At 51.2% G+C, this 21297-nt stretch overlaps 1 protein-coding gene and 1 non-coding gene across 5 annotated transcripts; one reads left to right on the top strand and one right to left on the bottom strand.

The window, feature by feature from the left end:
* Positions 1 to 1200: 1200 nt before the first annotated feature.
* Positions 1201 to 20819, top strand: SLC25A23 (solute carrier family 25 member 23). 4 transcript variants are annotated; one of them, XM_087816692.1, is made up of 14 exons: positions 1201 to 1394; positions 2505 to 2631; positions 3169 to 3256; positions 3548 to 3659; positions 4679 to 4837; positions 4923 to 5075; positions 5273 to 5380; positions 6351 to 6518; positions 16253 to 16408; positions 16946 to 17098; positions 17292 to 17399; positions 19454 to 19621; positions 19700 to 19847; positions 20647 to 20819. In XM_087816692.1, exons 1-14 carry the CDS (start codon positions 1239 to 1241, stop codon positions 20817 to 20819), a joined length of 1977 nt encoding a protein of 658 aa, XP_087672818.1. In that variant the 5' UTR covers positions 1201 to 1238. The 4 variants fall into 4 exon arrangements, with proteins under 4 accessions (XP_087672818.1, XP_016053401.2, XP_087672819.1 ...); XM_016197915.2 differs by lacking the exons at positions 16253 to 16408; positions 16946 to 17098; positions 17292 to 17399; ... (1 more) ...; positions 19700 to 19847; positions 20647 to 20819 and adding exons at positions 8781 to 8931; positions 9946 to 11881; XM_087816693.1 differs by lacking the exons at positions 1201 to 1394; positions 2505 to 2631; positions 3169 to 3256; ... (3 more) ...; positions 5273 to 5380; positions 6351 to 6518 and adding an exon at positions 15818 to 16030.
* LOC148093329 (U6 spliceosomal RNA) lies at positions 12216 to 12320 on the bottom strand. Its single transcript, XR_015714523.1, has one exon. It is a non-coding gene; the product is annotated as a U6 spliceosomal RNA (small nuclear RNA).
* Positions 20820 to 21297: the final 478 nt, after the last annotated feature.

The raw sequence follows: 21297 nt of genomic DNA, 5'->3' as shown, positions 1-21297 counted from the left end.
GAGTGACGGGTAAGGATCCCAGGTCCGGATACATTCCTACTTTGCCCTCACTGGGCACGTGGACTGGGGAGAGCGCCCTAACCTGTCTCCTCATCCGGAAAGGAGGAAAGCCGGTCCCACCTACCTTATAGGGCTGGCGAGGACGAAACGAGAGGTGAGTAAAAGGCCTGGCATGTGCAACACACTGAGTCCGTGTTAGCTGTTATTATTACTATTCGCGGTCTCGTGATCGGGCGCCCCGCCCCCTAATGATGAATAGAGAAACTGCACCCGAAACTAGTGGGAGGGATGTTCCGCAGATGCCGCGAGCACTACAAGCTGGGGCCCCGCCTCCTGTGCTCGGCTACCGGGCGCTTGTCCTCGGCCGCGCTTGGGACACTGAGACCCCACAGGCTGGTCTGGAGCGAGCAGTCAGCCCCGCGTCTGGACGGGGCCGCGGCTCGGTTTAGGCTACAGGGCGAGCGCGGGGAGGCGGAGCCCGAGGCTGCCGGGGGTGGGAGCGCAAGGAGGGACCCGCGGGCGCCGCTCGGGCGGCTCTGGCCAATGGGAAACAGACTTTGCAGCCGCGCCGAGCGTTGATCTTCCGTTTCCCGGTCTGAGTGGGGCAGAGAAAGAAGGCGAGCGGGCGGGATGTAGGGCCTGAGGAGGAGCGCGGGGTCTCGCCCTTCCGTTCCCGTGGCCTAGCGGGGAATGTGAAGCGAGCGGGCGGGCAGACGGAGGGCCAGATGGCGTTGGGTTGGTTCTTGAGTACGTCTGGGAAAAACGAGAATTTTTGTTCCTAAAGAGGATTATTAGGGGAGGGAGGTCAGTGGAAAGAGATTACGAAACGCAATCCCTGATTGGGCAGAGGGTAAACTGAGGCACGCAGAGGCGGAACACTGAAAACAGAACTGAGACCATTGATCTATCTACTCCCTCTTCCCAGAATGAACCCCGATGTTCCCTAGGCTGTTCCATACCGGAGCATCCCTGACATCCCTCCCCACGCCCCCAGCTCCGCCCCCAGCACCCCCCACGCACCCCCGCCCCTAGGGTGGGGGGAGGCGACGCAAGTTCTGACGCGGGCGGCGACGGCTAGCAGTCACTGCCTGCAGCAAGTGCCCGAGCCAGGCCGGCAGCGCGGAGGCAGCGGTAGCGGTGGCCCCGGCGCAGGGCCCGGGGGGAGGGGGGGAGGGGGTGCCGCGAAGCCCTGGCTGAGGTCGCCGCCGCCGGGCCTCCCCTCCCCCCCGGAGCGCGCCATGCGTGGGGGTCCGGGCGACGCCGAGCGGCGGCAGCGCTGGGGTCGCCTCTTCGAGGAGCTGGACAGTAACAAGGACGGCCGCGTGGACGTGCAGGAGTTGCGCCAGGGATTGGCCCGGCTGGGCGGGGGCGACCCGGAGCGCGGCGCCCAACAGGTACTCCCATAGGGCCCCCGCCTGGCGAGCTGCGCTCGCGCCTTGCGGGTGCCGGGTAACCCGAGACCCTGAATGGAGCGCCGGGAGGCGCCAAGAACTGCCTGCGCCCTGGACTCCTGCACCTGTGCCCAGCCTGGGCGTCCCAGTTCCCTTCCCCGAGCCCACCTGTGTCTGGGCCTAACAAGTTCGCTCCAAACAGGGCCACGGCGGCCTCGAGCCTGCTGTTTGGCTGGGGTCCCCACCCTCGTCCCCTGGACGCATGGGATGTCTGCCTGAGAATAGAGTCTGGTCCACTTTCCTGCCCACTGCCCCGAACACACTCTCCTGTGAACTCTTTGCACAGCTCAAGACATGCCCCGCTCCCACCCCCAGGAGACACATTCTGTCCCACCCCCCCCTCCTCTGGGCAACCACTGCCCTCCCCCCTTGCTGCCCTAGTCTCTTTGTTTACATTCCTGCCCTTTCCCAGACCTGGCTCAGTGCCCCAGGCTGCCCCAGCCAGGGACCCAATCCTGGCTGAGGCCACCTTCATCTGGGGATGCATCTATAAAAGCATGAACTTGCCCCTGGGCCCATGCAGGTGTCCCTCACACCTGTAGCCCCAGATGCTACTGGGGTGGCTCTACAGCATGCTGGCACCTCCTGTCCAACCTCCCACTTTCCAGGTGGGAACACGAAGGCCCCACAGCTGCTCAGCGTGGATTTGTCTTTGCCCCACATTGCCCAGAGCTGTCTCTAAGGGGAACTACTGAAACTGCCATAGGGACGGGTTTTTTGTAAGAGACAACTGGGAGGACAGGCTTTCAGAGACAAGAGCCCAATGCTACCTCCCAGTTCCCAGCTCTGTAACCTTGAACGAGTTACTTGACCTTGGAGAGCCTCAGTTTGCTGTCCAGGAAAACTGGACAACCACTATCCACCTCACAGCCCTTCTGTACTCTTGGACATCTTGCTGAGAAGCAAGCTGATGGAGGGAGGGGGTGAATTCCCCTGTCCCTGTCCTCTAGGCACTGGTGGTAGCCCTGGATTCCTGGAATGTAAGCTTGTTATGCCTTTTCCAAATGGAGGAGCAGCCTCCTGGAGCTCCCTCTGTCCCTTCCCCCATGCCAGGGCCTCTCCCCAGAGGGTGGTGCTGACCCAAATGGCGGTCTGGACCTGGAAGAGTTTAGCCAATACCTGCAGGAGCGGGAACAGCGCCTGCTGCTGCTTTTCCACAGCCTGGACCGGAATCAGGATGGTAAGGCCCAGGGATGGGGCTGTGGGGGCCCCAGAGATGCCAATGGGGATAGAACTGGTGATGCCAGGAGGAGGGGTAAGGCCAATTCTCCCTGATGACTCACAGGCTATTTTGGGAACCCTCCTCACCCCCAGATAGGTGGTTTGGGGCCTAGACAGCCATCCCACCTCCTTTCCTTCCTGGAGTGGGACCCCTATAATTTACCCTTAGATTTTTCAAAGTGACAAAGATCCCCCCTGTTGCTCCTGGATTCCCTATGGGACTGAGACCCTCCTCCCCAAAGCATCTTCTAGGTCTCCAATATCACCTCTTAATACTCCATGGTGTAGGGAGCCCCATATTTACCCCTATATTCACACTTTCATTTATTCATGGAACAGAGGACCCCCCAACATTTCCCAACCCTGCCACAAACTTCACTCTGGGTTTCTGGATCCCCTGGTCTTGCTAAACCACTCCCATTTCAAGCTGTCCTACTCCTCAGTCTCAGCCCCCGCCCCCCCAGGCACACATATCTGTCCCCGTCTTGGTTCCCAGGTCACATTGATGTCTCTGAAATCCAGCAGAGTTTCCAAGCTCTGGGCATTTCTATCTCTCTGGAGCAGGCAGAGAAAATTCTACATAGGTGAGTAGCTGCAATCCAAAATCTCAGGTAACTCTGCTCCCTGGTACCCCTTGGCCACCTCAAGCCTCTGGGCCCCAGACCAAGTACCAGGGTGGGTGGATCTGAGAAGTTGAGCTTTGGAGTCAGGTCCATCTTGGCCCAGTCGCTTTACCTCTCTGAGCCTCAGTTTCCCCACTGTAAAATGGTCAGCTCTCAGTGCAGACGAGCTTGATCTACCCCAAATCCAACCAGAACCTCACTCCAACCCACCCCCAGCCTCAGGCACTGATTCTGTCCCACCCCCATCCCCAGCATGGACCGTGATGGCACTATGACTATCGACTGGCAGGAATGGCGTGACCACTTCCTATTGCACTCACTGGAGAATATGGAAGATGTGCTCTATTTCTGGAAGCATTCCACGGTGAGGTGGGGTGGCTTTCCCAGCCTAGTGGCAGGGTCCTCTTCCTCCTCCCCTGGGGGCCTAGCTCTGGTCTCCCCAGGACATGGAGAGGCTGGGTCAGAATGCTGTAGAAGGAGGAGCCACTGGGAGTAGCTAAGGAATGAGACTCTGCTCCTCTTTTCCTCCATTCAGAACTCGAGGGACTGAGGACCCATTTTAGGAGGTCTCTGCAATCTGATTGGAGCCCTTGAGACTTTCTGAAGGGCCTCTGGGAGCAGTCTGTGGGGGTTGGGAGTGCAGGGAAGAAAGGGCTCACCAGATGGGGCACCTCGCCTCCCACCCTCAACCCATGCAGCTCCCCTTCTAGTTTTTCACTGCCTCAATTAAGGATTCTGCTGCTGAAAAGACAAGTTAAGAAGCCACTATTTTCAGAGGGTCCAGTGGGATCCACTGGAATTTGAGAGGGGTGCTCTAGATTGCCATTTCCTGGGGGAGAATTCTTGAACAATGTTTCTGGTAGGAACTGATGACTTTTGGAGGGGATCCATTTGTGGGATATGGTGAGATGTTCTTGAGAGGTCCAGAGATTCATGGAGGGGCTTAATTGGGAAGTCTGTAAGAGGACTCTAGAGAAGGGATGATCCCTGTGGAGGAAATCCCTGTGGGGTTTGGTGAGGCCATGGCAGGGATCTGGATACCTTATATGGGAGGTCCCCTATAGGATCATGTATGGCCCTAGAAGGATCTTCTGGAATCCTTATGTGGGAGACCCTTGAGTGGGATCCTTTAGAGGGATCCTATTGGCTCTGGAGGGGTCTTTATGTGGTAAATCCTTCAATGGGGTTTTTTTCAAGGTCCCCAAGGAAGGACATTAGTATCTTACATGGGCGACGACTGACTTGGATGTTTTGGTGGGATCTGGCAGGGATCACCTGGGCAGTCGAAGTAAGATTCATTGATGGACTGTCTGGGTGTCTGGGGATTCTTGGAGACATCCCCATTTAGAGCTGTGATACGTCTCTTCACCCCTGCATCCTCAGGTCCTGGACATTGGTGAGTGCCTGACTGTCCCTGATGAGTTTTCAGAGCAGGAGAAGCTGACCGGCATGTGGTGGAAGCAGCTGGTATCTGGTGCAGTGGCAGGTGCCGTGTCAAGGACAGGCACAGCCCCTCTGGACCGCCTCAAGGTCTTCATGCAGGTGAGGGGCCCTGGAGTGACTCACCCTCTCCCCCAGGCCTGGGCCCCTGGAGGAGACTCCAGAATTACCTTTTCTCCCTGCCCAGGTCCATGCCTCCAAGACCAACCAGCTGAACATCCTTGGAGGCCTACGGAACATGATCCAAGAGGGGGGAGTGCGCTCTCTGTGGCGTGGCAATGGGATCAACGTGCTCAAGATTGCACCTGAGTCAGCTATCAAATTCATGGCCTATGAGCAGGTGGGGGCAGGTGTGCGGAGGCATGAGCTAGGATTTGCAGGATTGGCTTGGGGGAGGGAGATATCTGCAGGTCCCTAAGAGTAGGCATCTGTTCCCCTACATGATGCCCACAGTAGGAGGACAGTAGAGGGGAGGTCCAAGTGCACAGAAAGCTCAACCCCTGAGGTTCTGCCCACCGCTCTGTCTCCCACCCTCAGATCAAGCGGGCCATTCGGGGACAGCAGGAGACACTGCGTGTGCAGGAGCGCTTTGTGGCTGGATCCTTGGCTGGTGCCACAGCCCAAACCATCATTTACCCCATGGAGGTAAGAAGGGGGGAACCCAGTGCAGGGTAGGGGGCCTCCAATAATCATTTCCCTTCATGGTGTGATTATAACTTTGGCTCTCCCTGATTCAGACTGTAGCTCATTACAGCAGTGCTGTTTCAAGTGTAACCTCTCTGGGAACTACAATTTGAGATGTGACTTCTGGGAATGGTGGTGTTGTTATAACTGTTTAGACAGCCATTGCAGGGGCAGCCACTTATGGATATACCTCTTTCAAGGACATTGATTTCCACAGTGCTTGTTCCCAAGGGAATCATTTCTAGATAAAACTGTTTTCAGAGAAATCATTTCAGGTTTCATGTTGTGTAGTGCGTCAGTTAGGATTCTGAGTGATGGAAAAGTCAAATCACATAAGTGAAGTCTAGAGGCGAGCAGTTCAGTGCTGGTATGTGGCTTCAAGTGTTAGAGACGCAGGTTCCTTCCCACTGTCTTGTTCCACCACCTCAGCATGTAGCATCCACCTCGTGGACAAAAATGACTTCTTGTGCTCCGGTCATCCCATCCACATTCCAGCTGAGAAGGAAGAATAGACAAAGAAAAGAACCTCTCCCTGCCTTTAAGGATGCTTTTTGAAAGTCATGCATACCTCTTCTCCTTCTGCTTCTGTTTCATTGGCTAGGACTTAATCACATGGCCCCACGCCTAGGGAAGCTGAGAAAGGTAATCTTTATTTCTAAAGGCTATGGGCCATAATATCCTGAAAAGTATGGTTTCTATTATTAAGGGAGAAAGGACCAAGATATTGGAAAACTGTTAGCAGTGGCTGCCACATGCAGCCATTTTTAAGTATAGAGATTAGAGGTAGCAGAAGATTCTAGAGAAAGTGGGTTTTTTAAATTCACTTATTCTCAGGGTATCTCCTTCCAGGAGTAGCTATTTCTAGGTATTTTCATTCCTGGATGTAGTGATTCCAGAGGTAGCTTTCCAGGGATAACCGGGTTCTCCCCAGGTACTAAAGACACGGTTGACCCTTCGCCGGACGGGCCAGTACAAGGGGCTGTTGGACTGCGCGTGGCGGATCATGGAGCGAGAAGGGCCCCGCGCCTTCTACCATGGCTACCTGCCCAACGTGCTGGGCATCATTCCCTACGCGGGCATCGACCTGGCCGTCTACGAGGTCTGTGGGCAGCCCGCCCCCTCTCCTTTCTTCTTCCCTCTGGGATCTGCCCATGGGCCACCCCCTTCCTGTAGGGCTGACTCAGTTGACCTCCAGAACTAGGGGAGACAATCCGGGGGTAGAGAAGCACCATGAACCTGGGGATCCTGGGGAACCCTTTCAGGCATTAGATATCCTTACTCTTTCACTTACCACTGCAGTTCAGCCCTCCGGGGTCTCAGGACACATGATATTCGGGACCCATTTCAGCTCACAGAATCATGAGAACAGGTGAAGATGAGCTTCAAAGGTGCTCGTTTTACCCCAAGGCTTGTATTGGACCCAGCCTATATCTCTAGGCCAATGTCTTCTTCAGGGCCTGCCCATTTCAGCATCTGTGTCACCATAAAATCCATACCCTGTGACCAGCATCTTGGTACCTTTATCAGGAAAGGCAAGAACAGGGAGTTTTGCTGTTTCTTTTCCAGGGGCCGCGTCCATTGCTTTTACCTTCTCCTGGTGGAATCACCAGGTTCTCCCCAATTAGCACAGCCTCAGATGTTCCCAGGCATCCCCCAAAATCTTTGTATCTAGGGTAGAGTCAGCTTCACAGGCGGACAACCATGGGCCTCAACTCAGAAGGGCTCCTCATTTGGTTCAAAGCTCTGCTGTTGCCATCTTGAAATTCCTAATAATTATTTGAACAAGGAACCTCGCATATTTTTATTTTACACTGGGCTGCTCAAATTACATAGCTGGTCCTGATCTAAAATCTTCCATACCTGCCATCCATACCTGCCCTCCCAGCACCCAGCATCTATGCAGCCAAATAGGACATGGCCATCACTCATTCATTCATTCATTCATTCATTCATTCATTCATTCATTCACTTAAGCACACATATTTGCTGGGCACTGGGCTGGCTGCCTTATCAAATGAGAACAGCACAGCCCTTTCCCTCCTGAACACCACTTCAACAAACTAGGAAGCCAGTCAACCAGCAAATAAGTACTTTTAGATCCTGATGCACTCTCAGAAGATAATAAAACAGGATATGTAATCAAAAGTACAGTGGACTGGAGGGCAGGTCTAGGAATGTCTCTGAGAAGTGATCTTGGAGTAGCAATGAGTTGAACATATATTGGGAGGGATATATGTGTGAACAAGGCAGAAGGCACAGTGAATGCCAAGGTCTGGAAGCAGGAAATGAACTGGACCTGTTGGCAGAGTACAAGTCTTGAATGGCTGGAGGGAACTGAAGAGTCAGCAAGGACTCAATTAGAAAGAGTTTGGGTTTATCCCTAGTGCAACTAGAAGCCTTTGAGAGTCGTAAGCAGAAGTAAGACTCAAACTTGTTTCATCCATTCTTCACCAAAAAAGGGACTTTGGAGATCTAAGTAATTTGAGAAACTCTATGTCCTCTTGAAGTTTCAAAATCTGTTAGTCCTTTAAAGGCTCTGAGAAGTCCTGCAGAAAAGTAAAAATTTTTTTTTAGCCCAGTGTTGGCCACACTTATCTAGTCATCAGAACCTCTTTTTAATAGAACATCTCTTACAAACTTGTTAAACACCTATTTGGCAAATACTGCTCCAGACCCAAGAGAAGGCTATCTATACTTGTGAAGGCGATAATGGTAAAACACTTGCTTCTCACTTGCCCATTCCATACCAGGCCAGACATCACTAATCCATCACAGCGCTGAAGTCTGAAATGGGTCTTACTGGGCTAAAATCAAGGTGTGGGCAGGGCTATGGTCCTTCTGAGGCATCCAGGGGAGAATCTGTTTCCTTACCTTGTCCAGTATCTAGTGACCGCCTGCATTCCCTAGCCTGTAGGCCCTTCCTCCCTCTTCAAAGTCAGCAGCATAGCATCTTCCAACCTCTCTCTCTATCTTTCTGGCCTCTGCTTCTGTCATAACATCTCCTCTGACTTTCATAAGGACTCTTGTGATTACATTGAACCAACCTGGATACTCTAGGATCATCTCCCATCTCGAGGTCCTTAACTTAATCCCATCTGCCACATAAGGCTCTATATTCATATGTTCCAGGGACTAGGGCATGGACAGTAGGGGGGCCATCATTCCATATTCCATAAAGGGTAGAGGTGAGGGCTGAATGTGAGGGTGCAGGTAAAATGCTTGTGCTGCACCTAAGGGTACAAAGTGCTGAGCTAGTACCAGCTGTCATAGGATACAGAAGCTAGCCAGCGAGGTCTGTGAAGCAAGGGTCCTGGTGTCACCCACCTCCAACCCACCCTATTCCCCTCTTTACTTCTGCCAGACCCTGAAGAACCGGTGGCTCCAGCAGTATAGCCACGACTCGGCTGACCCAGGCATCCTCGTGCTCCTGGCCTGTGGCACCATCTCCAGCACCTGTGGCCAGATAGCCAGTTATCCCCTGGCCCTGGTCCGGACCCGTATGCAGGCCCAAGGTGAGGCCTGCCTGGGTGGGAGGATGGGGCAGAGAAGGTCTCACAATTTGGGTCTCACCTCCCCTTCCCTAGCTCCTCCTCCTGGGTAGGTAGAATCCCAGGTTGGAGTCCTCCTGGATTTGGATGGCTTTGACCAATTCCCAACCTTTCTCGGGCCTCAGTGTACCCATTTGTAACATTGGAATGGGACCCCTTTGCCCTAACTAGGAGAACAGATGAAACGAGTGCAAGAAGGGCCCAAGCAATCTTAGCTGGAAGGCCGCTTAATAGACTTCAGCATATTTGGGCTGGTAACTTGAGATCTAATTTGCAAGGCTGGGTTAGTGAGGGGAAGGTAAGGAACCAGGTTAAGGAGAGGCAGGGCCAGGCTGGTTATCGTTTTGTGTTTCTCTGTCTTTTTCTTTCATGGATTCTTTCCTTGATTCTCCCCTATTATCCCTGAATCTATTTTGAGAATTTCCTAGGGAATTTTAGCGTTTGTGTTCCATGGTTTTCACTGGGGGATTGTTGGTGCATAAGACAGATATAGACCCCCACCCTCAAAGGGCTCACAGGCAGGAGAGGAAGAAAGATGCCGAGTAAGTCATTCCATTATTGAGTATGGATTTAGAGTTGATAAAGGGGAAAGGAGCCTGACTTAGACTGGGGTGCCCAGGAGGGCCCCCTGAAGAGCTGACTTTAGAATGGAGTTTGCAAGGATGAGTAAGAGTTAGCTAGGAGAAGAGGATGGGAATTGAGTTCTAGGAAGAGGACACTTCTATGCCCTCTCCCATTACACACACTCATACCTGCTCTGTTTTGAAGAGTCCCCAAACTTGGGCCCTCCAGATTGAAGTGAAAAGGTGAACAGTCCATTCCAAGGCCAGTAGAAGTCCTGACTCTGAGTGGTAGGTCCTGCTGTTAGTCTAACCTTCCTTTTTCCTGCTGCAACTGCCTCCTGGCCCAGCCCTGAGGGGTGGGAGGGGGAAGGCAGAAGGGGACCTTTGGCCTGACCTTGCCCTCTACCCCTCCCAGCCTCCATCGAGGGCGCCCCCCAGCTCTCCATGCTGGGTCTGCTCCGTCACATCCTGTCCCAGGAGGGCATACCGGGCCTCTACCGGGGCATTGCCCCCAACTTCATGAAGGTTATCCCAGCTGTGAGCATCTCCTATGTGGTCTACGAGAACATGAAGCAGGCCCTCGGGGTTACGTCAAGGTGAGGGACCCAGAGCCACCCTCACTGAGATCTCTCACCTCAATCATGACGTCCCCTACACCTCAGCCACTGGAGACCGATGGCCCAGCCAATGGATCCCAGGTGCCCCCCACTCAAACCACAGAATCCCCATACTTCATCTACTGGGTCCTGCATCCCACATCCCAGGTACTGGGTCCCATGTTTCCCTGTCTCCCCACTCCCCTACACACACACACACACTGGGTCCTAGATCTCCATGTCTTAACCACTGGATCCCCCACAACTCAGCTAATGAATCCTGAAACCCCAACCATAGGAGCACATATCCCCAGCTCACTCAGGCACCAGATCCAATGTCTTCATACAGCACTAGATCCCAGATCCCCAACCCCACCTGCAGATCCCAGACCTCCATGCTTCAATCCTTGGATTTCCAAGCTTGGACACTGGATCCTGGATATCAAGAAACCTCAGCCACCGGCTCCTGACAGTGCAATGCCCAGACCCTGGGGCCCCCACTACTGGATCCCAGATCCCCTCATCCCAGCCACTGGATTCCTGAATTCCTTTACCTCAACCTTGGGTCCCAGATCCCTCTTCTTCATCTGCCAGATCCCTACATTTCAACCACTACACCTTCAACCCCCAACTCACCAGATTCCAGATCCACAAGCCCTGACACATTGGATCCTAGCTCCTAAAGCCACAATCATGAAAGCCCAATGGTAGAGTGAGTGAGTCTGGCAACAGCAGCTGTTGGCTCCCCAATCCCCTCACTTCAGGCCCTGGATACTAAAACCACCCACAGGAAACAGACCCTGACATGTCCAAGCCCTGGATCCCAACCCCTTAGCCCCTGGATTCTGACCTGAATCCTCCCAGACACTGACTCCCAAATGCTTACATCTCATGTCTAGATCCCAGTAGGCAGATCACAGCAACCTGGACCCCACATGTCCCCTGACCCAGACACACAAGACCCCAAAGACCTCCCCCACCACAACACAAACCTGGGAGCCTGTGGGAACCCCACATCCTGGCTCCAGAAAACTGGTGGGACTTGTTCAATGTCCTGATATGGCTAGATGCCCCTCATGCATTGCACAGGCACTGGATCCCCCCACTTCCCCAGCATGACCATACTTCTGGGCCCTGTGGGAACATGGCTCCCTCCAACTCTCCCCCCAACTTTCTGCAGTGTCTTCCACTCCCCACCTTATGAGCTGAAAACTCCCAGAGCCTGGGTCCCCTGGAGGATCCAGCTGCTCTTTCTTGGGGGCTGACAATGAGACAATCTGAGGTGGGGGACACATTAGGGGTACCTCCCCCTGCCCCAGCACTACCAGCCTCTCAGACTTCAGAGCTGGAAGCCAGGAGCAAGTCTACACAGATCATCCTTCCCTAAACCCAAGCATCCAATTATGCAAAACAAACCCAATCCCCAGGACTCACTCCAGGTCTATTTTTCTATGGAGAGGAGCAGACATTCCCTCACCACCCCCATCTTTGTGAAGAAACCAAGCCCCAACACCCCCATATACATTCTGCACTTTATAGTTGGATTCTGAACTTAGGATAACTAGGGGACCCCTTCTTCTACTCTTTCCAAGTCCTTGAAGAACCCCATTAAGATTACAGAAGAACTAGGATGTTTGTGGGAAGTAGAGGACCTCCCCGAGGCTTCCACCTCTCCCCACCTGTACCATGCCCCGCTTCCCTGCTTGTATGTGTTATTTCAAAGAAAAAAAAAAGGAATACATTTTCTAAGCTCTTTTCATTGTGGTTTTTACTGAAAGGGGTGGGTGGATGTGGGACACCCTCAAACCACCCACAGGGAAGGGACATGGACCATCTTTCATCACTCACCAAGAAATGACTCCTTTGAGCCTCAGCTTCCACATCGGTAAAGTGGGGCAAGGAGAAGTCCACGTGCAGGAGCCCTTCTAATTTTTTTGATATTGTTTCTAATTACACAAATGTACTTGTTTCCTGGGGCTGTTGTAACAAGTTACCACAAATGGGGCTTAAATCAACAAATTTTAGATTGATGTATTTTCATTGTGGTAAAATACAGATAGCAAAATTTCCCATTTTAATCATTTTTTTAAAAAATACAGAATGCTTCATGAATCTGTGTGTCATCCTTATACAGGGGTCATGGTAATCTCTATCAGTCGCCCAATTTTAGTATATGTCCTGCCTAAGCAAGCACACTGTTTCAATCGTTTTTAAGTGTACAGTTCAGAGGTATTAAATACATTCACATTATCGTGTGGCCATCCCCACCACCCGTCTCTAGAGCTTTCTTATCTTTCCAAACTGAAACTCTGGCCCCATTAAATACTAACTCCCCCTCCCCCAGCGCTTGGCTCCCACCATCTACTTTCTGCCTCTGGATTTGACTCCTCTAGGGACCGCCTCTGAGTGAAATCACACAGTATTTGTCCTTGCTGGGTTATCTATTTAACTGTCAATCCTCAACTGAGGATATTTTTTCCCACTGATTTTCAGAGAGAGTGGAAGGGAGGGAGGGGAAGAGAAAGAAACATGGATGTAAGAGAGACACATCCATTGGTTGCCTCCCTGGGATGGAACCTGCAACCCAGATACTTGCCCCTGACTAGGAATCGAACCGGTGACCCTCCGGTGCATGCTCTAACCCCTGAGCAACACTGGCCAGGTCTGTCTGGGTTATTTCGCTGAGCATAATATCCTCGGGATTTATCTACATTGTAGCATGTGTCAGAATTTACTTCCTTTTGAAGGCTGAGTAATAGTCCATTGTCTGGATGGTCCACATTGTGTTTATCCATTCATCTATCAGTGGACACTTGGATTGTTCCCACCTTTTGATTTTTATGAATAAAAACAACAGAAATTTATGGAGGGGGTCAATGGTGGGGGGGGGAGACATCTGTAATACTTCCAACAATAAAGAAATTTTTAAAAAATCAACAACCCAGAAATTTATTCCCTCACAGTTGTAGAGGGCAGAAGTCTGAAATTAAGGCGTTGGCATGCTCATGCTCCCCCTGAAGGCTCCAGAGAGGATCCTTCTTTGCCTCTTCCAGCTTCTGGTGGTTGCCAGCAATCCTTGGCGTTCCTTGGCTTGTAGATCCATCATGCCATTTTCTGCCTGTCTTTACATGTCCAAACTCTTTGCTGTGTGGACGGTGACAGTCACCCTCCAAGGCGTCACCCAAAGCTTTCTGCCTCAAGTATTCGCATTCTTGTATAATCCCCTCCCTCGTAGTACAAGGTGAGTTTGTTCAGCCCTGAGGATACAGCAGAAGTGATGGTATGTTACTTCCAAGATCAGATTATAGGAGACACCGCAGCTACCCTCTAGTTTGCATTTCAAGCTGCTGGGGGGGGGGGCGGATAATTCATTATGTAGCAGTAGCTTCCTGATACATATGGACACCTACAGATACGATTTTTCACGCACTTGAATAAGGGATCAAGCCTTGCTAGCTATTTTGTTTTTTACTTCCTTTGAACTATGTCCTTAGCATCAATTCCCAGGAGTGGGTCAAAGGATATTGCTATCTCAGGGTCATGCCACCAGAAAAATTGTTATGTAATATACACAGCCGCCAACAAGGAGTTGGCATTACCAATTTTACTACCATCATGCTCGCATCAAGTGCTAGCATTTTGAATTTATTTAATTGGGCCAGTTAACATCCATTTTCTTGTCTGCACTCTTATATCCCATGACACTATGGCTGGGATGTGGTTGCATATCAGGCTCTGCAACTGACATGCAGTGTGACACCAGACAGGCTTTTCTCTTTCTAAGCCTCAGTTTCCCCACCTACAAAATAAAGGGGGTTTCCACTGAGATCTCTCAAAGGAAAACAGCTTACATTTATTGAGCAAGCACTATGTACCCTAGCTTTGTGCTAAGCCCCGTTCTAAAAAAAAATGTTTTTATTGATTTTAGAGAGGAAGGGAGAGGAGAGAGAAACATCATTCGGCTGCCCCCTACTGGGGATCGAGCCCACTACCCGAATGTGCCCTGGCTGGGAATTGAACCAGCAACCTCTCGGTGCATGGGACGACACTTAACCAACTGAGCCACACTGGCCAGGGCTCTGTGCTAAGCCCTTTAATGTGTTACTAGTATACTCTGGGCCAGATTGAGTTCTGGACATGGGATACATAAGTGAAAGAAAAAAATGTCTGTTCTCATTGACCCTACATTCCAGCGGGGAGAAAAGAACAATGAATAGCATAAGTGAGTGAATGGATACATAGCAGCGTGGAAAGCAAGGGTGTTATGGAGAAAAATGAAGGCGGGAAGGAGGATAAGAAATGCTAAAGGGAAAAAAATTAAAAAATAAAAAGATACTAAAGGGTAGAATTTAAATGTTAAATAGGGCAGTCAGAGAAGACCTCAAGGAGGTTACATTTGAATACAGATATAAGAGTGGTGAGGAAAAGAGCCTTGAGGCTGTCTAGGGAAACCGCATCCCGGGCAGAAGAAACAGCCAGTGCAAAGGTCCTGGGGCAGGACTGCCTGGTGTATTGGAGGGACAGGGAGGAGGCCCATGTGGCTGGAGCGGAGTGAGTGAGGGGGAGAGAGGGAGGAGGTGAGCAGAGGGAGGGGAGAGGGGCAGGTTGTGCCGGGCTCTGTGGGCAGGGCTTGGGCTTTTACCCTGAGGGAGGGCCGTGGGCAGAGCAGGGACAGGGCCTGACTCAGGTGCTCTGATGGCTGGTCTGGGAAGGGGGTGGGGGAGCGGTGACTAGGATGGTGGTGACTTCGAGTCCATGAAGACCCTTGTTGGATCCTACTGACAACACTATCAGGTAGAGTTCATCATTACTTCCAATTTCCAGATGGGGAAACTGAAGCTCAGAGAAGGCAGGCAGGTACTCCCAAGTCACACAGCAACAAGTGTACAAGATGAGATTCAAACTCAGGTCTTTCTGACTCCAAACCTATTCCTGTCTTCTTTGGTCACCAACTATGTCTTTCTCCCCCAAGCTCCGGAGCTGTCTCATTCTCTCTCGCTCTTGTCTCCTGTTGCCATGACAGTAAAGCACAGTGTACTGGTTTCCTGTGGCTGCTGTAACAAATAACACCAAACCCAGTGGCTTAAAACAACACAAATGTGTTATATTGGAGGGCAGAGAAGCTTGACATCGATCTCTCTGGGCTAAAATCAAGCTGTTGGCAGGGCTGGCTCCTTCTGGAGCCTCCAGGGAAGAATCTGTTTTCTGGCATTTTCCAGCTTCTAAAGGTCACCTACATTCCATAGCGGGTGGCTCCTTCCTCCATCCTCAAAGCAAGCAATGGCCTTGAAGCCTTTCTCACATCGTATCACTCCAGCACCAACTGTTCTGGCTCCCTCTTCCCTGTTTAAGGACCCATGAGAGTGCATTGAACCCATTTGGTTGATCCAGAATGATCTGTCCATCTCCCCATCAGCTGGTTAGTAACCTAAATTCCATCTGCAAACTTAACCCCACCTTTCTCATGTAACATAACACACTCACAGGTTTAGAGGGATTAGAATGTGGAGCTTTTGGGGGGGAGACCCTCACTCTGCCCACCATATCCAGCTAGGTCACAAGGGACTCTGTGACCTCATTTTTACATGGGACCCAAGTTTACAAGGCAAATTTACAACCTCCCACATGGTTGCTGGTTGTCAAACCTCTTGCCAGGCATCTGAACCTCAATGTCCTGACTCTCTAGCTTCCATGGGAGCCAAACCTGAGGAAGCCCAGAACCCTTGCTCGAGGACCCAGACCCTGTTTAAGAGGGTCAAGGCCTTACTCACCAAAGCTTCACCCCCACCCCTACCCCCATCCCCACCCCCACCTGTCTTCTGGAACCCAGGCTGTACACACGTGTATGGATATGTGTTTGGGCACGTGCGTAAAAACGACCTGGAGCACCTCCCATCACAGCAGGTGAGATACGGGTCACCCAGTATCTCAAGCCAGAACTTCAGGGAGAGAAAGCCATGCTGTCCACTCCCTCTACATGGTCCACTTCCCTCCAAGCAGGCCTAGAATTTCACCTTGAAGCAGTGAGGACTGGGGTGGGCCTGTCACCAGGAGGGGGGTCTGGGTGTCTGGGGAAGCAGCCCCAGCCTGGCTAAGAATGGGCAGCAAGCTGGGTCTGCCCTGCAGGTGCTCGACACAGGAGAGCAGCTGATGATGCCCATGGATGTCCTGGAAGTGGATAGTGAGGGAGCCTTGTGGAAGTTTCTGCTCTCTGGAGCCATGGCTGGGGCAGTGTCTCGCACTGGCACGGCCCCTCTGGACCGTGCCAAGGTGTATATGCAGGTGTGTGCGGGGAGGGGGCCATGGCGCTGAAGCCATTGAGGTGGGGATGGACAGAAGAGGGGCTGATGAAGTTCAGGGTGGGGGTGGGGGTACAACTGGAAGCAGGTAGGAGGGTGGGGTTGGGACATGGGCTGGAGTGAGAAGGGGGCCGAACGGAGATGGAGTGGGGGTTTGAGTTGGGAATGATGATGGAGCTGATGTGTGTAGGACATGGAGCTGAACTGGGGAAGGAGTTGAGGGAGCGGTACCAGGGACAGGGTTGAGGTTGGGGATCAGGGAATTGGGGATGGGAGTCTTTGGATGGCTTTGAAGACAAAGTAGGACTGGAGAGGGGAGGAAGATGGATAAGATGGAAATGTGTTGGGTTTGGGTCTGCACTGAGTCAGAGAATCTAGGACTAGCCAGGGAAGGAGTTGGAGAAGAAAGGGGAATGGGGTTGTGTAGGTGGGGACAGGATGGGCTTGAATTCCAAGATAGGATGGAGGTGAAGATAGGGTGGAGGACTTCTCACAGGTCCCGGGGCCTCCCTACCCCCAGGTCTACTCCTCCAAGACGAACTTCATGAATCTGCTGGGGGGGCTACGGAGCATGGTCCAAGAGGGGGGCCTCCGCTCCCTGTGGCGGGGCAATGGCATCAACATACTCAAGATCGCCCCTGAGTACGCCATCAAATTCTCCGTCTTTGAACAGGTGGGGGATGGTCTGCTTTCCCAAGTCCCACCCTCAAGTCCTCCCCTCTCCTATACCGCCCCCCCATCAAAGCTCAGATCATTATCCAAGACAGACAGACGTTCACCCTCCAGGTCCCAGACCTCTCCCTCAGCATGGGTTTCAGATAGGAAGGTGGTCAGTCATTTGCTGTTGCTCCTCTCTCCTGCCCCAGTGTAAGAATTACTTCTGTGGAGTGCATGGGTTCCCGCCCTTTCAGGAGCGTCTCCTTGCTGGCTCCCTGGCTGTGGCCACCTCCCAGACACTCATCAACCCCATGGAGGTAAGAGAATAGTTGACCCATAGAAAACAAAAATTAGTTGCCAGCTGATATTGTTTCCCCCTCCCCTGTCCCTCTCTTCTTTTCCTTCTTTTTCTCCATGTAAGATAGGTATCAGACTTTTATTCCAGATGGCTACCCAGTTACCTCAACACTATTTACTGAATGGGTCCCATCTTTTCTTACCCAGTGATCAGAAACGCCGCCTTGTAATTTACAAAATTCCTGTATATATTTGGGTTTATTTCTGGCCTTTCTCTTCTTGTTGTTCTGGTGTCTGTTCATGCACTACTATCTTTTAATTTTTTAAATGAATAGACTTTATTTTGTAGAGCAATTTTAGGTTGACAGAAAACTTGAGCAGAAAGTACAAAGAATTCTCATATACTTCTCCTCACGTATACAAAGTTTCTACTCTTATTCACATCTTGCATTTGGGTGGGACATTTGTTACAATCGATGAGCCAATATGGATACATTATTTTTAACTAAACTCCATAGTTGACATTAGGGTTTATTCTTGGTGGTGTACATTCTATGGGTTTCACAAACATATATAATGACCTGTGTCCACCATTACGGCATCATACAGAATCCTTCCACTGCCCTAAAAAGCTACTCTACCTATTTACCCCACCTCCTTCCCCCAGAATCCCTGGCAAGCACTGATCCTTTTACTGTGTATATAGTTCTGCCTCAGTCTTTAATTTCTGAGGTGTGGTATTATGTTTTATCATTCCCCATCCTTCTCTCCTTTATTACTTTTTCAGGCTATTATTCTCTGTTGATTTTTTTCTAGATAAAATTTAGATGCAACTTGTTCGATTCAAAAGACAAAATCATCTATTGGTTTTTGTTTTTAACTGGGATGGTGTTCAATTCATAAATGGGCTAGAGACTGCTGCCATTTATATGATGTTGAATCTACGTATCCAGGAACATTTGTTCAAGTCTCCTTTTAAGTTCTTTAATGGTCTTTCACAATTTTTTAATATAATTCTTGCCCTCATCTGATTTTCTTCCAAAGTATATTCGTTTTCATTGGCTGTGTAACAAATTACCACAGACTCAATTAGGTTAAAATGATAGATATATTTTTTTAATCTCATTGTTTCTGTGAGTCACGTCTGGGCACTGGCTAGTTAGGTCATCTGTGCAGGGTTTCATCAGGTGGAAATCAAGGAGTCAGCTGGGCTACCTACCAGTGAACCCATCTGCCAAGATTCCTGGTTATTGGCAGGATACAGTTGCTTATGGTTGTAGGACTGATGTTCTCAGCTCCTAGAAGTCAACCAGTCACTCTTCCTGCCTTGTGGTCCTTGCCACAAGTTTGCTCGTTTCAGACCAACAGAGAGTGTCTCTGATGCTTCGTCTTTCTACTTCTGTCTCTGGCAATAGACCTCTTTTAAAAGGCTTGCATGATTAGGTCAGGCCCATGCAGGACAATTTCTCCTGATTCACTTAAAGTCAACTGCTTAGGGGTCTTTATTACATCTGCAAAATCCTGTCACCTTTGTCGTTATCATGAAACCTGATCAGGGGAGTGACATTCCATCATGTTCACAGGTCTAGCCCATATACAAGGAGAGGAGTTATATCAGGGGAGGCATGAATCTTGGGGATCACCTTAGAATTTTGCCTACCACACCTGGTGGTCTGTCTTTTGTGCAACTGTAGAGTTGCCAATATTTTGATATTGAGGCATTTCATAAAAATTCCTATTTCTGGCTCTTTCAGAAAGTTGGCAGATCTGGCCACCTGGAGCCTGAACTCCCATGGTGCTACATTTGGCTGGTCCTAAGTGGAAGCTGCCACATACCCCACTTGGCTCATATCACTTCCCTTCCCCTCTAGGCTTCTGTCAGCACTTGAACTTCTAAACCCAGGGTTGAGAGCACACACAAGCCAAGGGGATGGGACAGGGAGCTCTGGGTTTGAGATCCAGCTTTGCACATTCCTAAGCAATTTCCTCATTTGTAGATGGGGACAATGGCCACTGCTGAGAGTCATTGAAAGGATTAAATCAAATAAGCTGCCTCACTCCTCCCCCTCCCCAGGTGCTGAAGACACGGCTGACCCTGCGCCGAACAGGCCAATACAAGGGGCTGCTGGACTGTGCCAGGCAGATCCTGGAGCAGGAGGGCACCCGCGCCCTTTACCGTGGCTACCTGCCCAACATGCTTGGCATCATCCCTTATGCATGTACTGACCTGGCCGTCTATGAGGTATGGGTCTCTCATAGCAGATGGCAGGGGTGAACCCAGGCCCTAGCAAGCTTTCTTCTGTCCCCCTTTCTCTTGCAGATACTCAGGTGCTTCTGGCTGAAGTCAGGCAGGGACATGGCGGACCCTAGTGGCCTGGTCAATCTGTCTTCAGTGACGCTGTCCACAACCTGTGGTCAGATGGCCAGTTACCCACTGACTTTGGTGCGCACCAGGATGCAGGCTCAAGGTCAGTCTGGCCCTAGTGGCCACTGTGTATGGCCCTCCCCCCTTGCTCCTCCACCAAACCTCTGAACTTTCTTCTATCTCCAAACTCTCCACATCTGATCCTGGCCACCTTCACTGACCCCCAAGCCCACCAAGAATTTACTCACCCCAAAATCTGATCCCAGCACTAAAATTAATACTATAAATCACTAAAATGAACATCCATCTTCCAAATGATTCCCACAAACTCTCCTCAAATGTGACCCAGGCCCCCATACCGACCTCAAGACATATACCCCCCAAATGACCTCCTAACTTCTCCAAATCAGATCCAGCCCTCAATTGACTCCAAAAGTTAAAATGGTTCCTAAATTCACCAAATCTGACCCTTAGATGTGCCAAAACATAACCACTTCCCCTGCAACCCTGGAAACTCCCCAAATGTGTCTCCCTCAAATGGACCCTCAGCCCCTAAACCAATACTTAAACATCCAAATGCTTCCTTAGCCAACCACCTTCACCTTGAAAATGTCCCCAAACTGTTCCTTAGCACCCTCTCCAAAATCTCTAACAGATCTTAGAAGCTCCCTCCCAAATAGGCTCCAATGTTTTCTAAGATGTTCCTGAAAATGAAACCTCAAAATTCCTGCCCAAAATGTTGATCTTGCTCTCCCAAACTGACCAATTTTCTCTGAAAGTCTTCCAAACTCCTTTCCAACTGATTCCCCAAACCCCTGCCCCTGGTTTCACCCCCCCAACATTCCAGCCCCCCAGGAGGCCAGCTCATCTCTGAGGCCCTGAGCTTGTCCCTGTCCCCGCAGACACTGTGGAGGGTTCAAACCCCACCATGCGTGGAGTCTTTCGGCGGATCCTGGCCCAGCAGGGCTGGCCGGGGCTATACCGAGGTATGACCCCCACGTTACTGAAGGTGCTGCCAGCAGGTGGCATCAGCTACGTGGTGTACGAAGCCATGAAGAAGACCTTGGGCGTATAGGCAATGAGCTAAGCCGCACACCCTGGGCAGAAATGAGCAGGAGGCTCCAGTATCCCCGGGCCCCAAAGGGCCCTATAGGCTCAGGCCCCAGGGAACTTTTTTTCAGGAAAAGCAGGCTGGGAGCCTGGGTCAGAAGATGCTCTCCAGGATGCAGCCTGAAACTATTATGGACTCCAGTTTGGCTCATAGTGGTCTGTCCTGGTTCCAGGGCAAAATGGTGAACATGAAGTCAAACCAGGAATAAAGTGATGGTTTCTGCTCCACATGTCTGGGATACCTGGGTCCAGAAGGGGAGCTGGGGACCTGGATACTTGGGTCCGAGAGAGGACCTGAGTATCTGCACTCCCTGGGTCACCAGGGGGAGAGGGGGGCTGGGTACCTTGGGCCCCTCGGTCCTGAATGGGAAGCATAGATGATGCTTCCATCCAGGTAAGAACTTGAGGACCTGGCATTGGATCTTGAAGCTTGGAACCCAAGA

The sequence above is a fragment of the Miniopterus natalensis genome, chromosome 4 (assembly GCF_054644295.1).
Source record: "Miniopterus natalensis isolate mMinNat1 chromosome 4, mMinNat1.hap1, whole genome shotgun sequence".
NCBI classification, from domain to species: Eukaryota; Metazoa; Chordata; class Mammalia; order Chiroptera; family Miniopteridae; genus Miniopterus; species Miniopterus natalensis.
The sequence above is the reverse complement of the archived record's forward strand: the minus strand, read 5'-3'. Positions and strand labels throughout refer to the sequence as shown.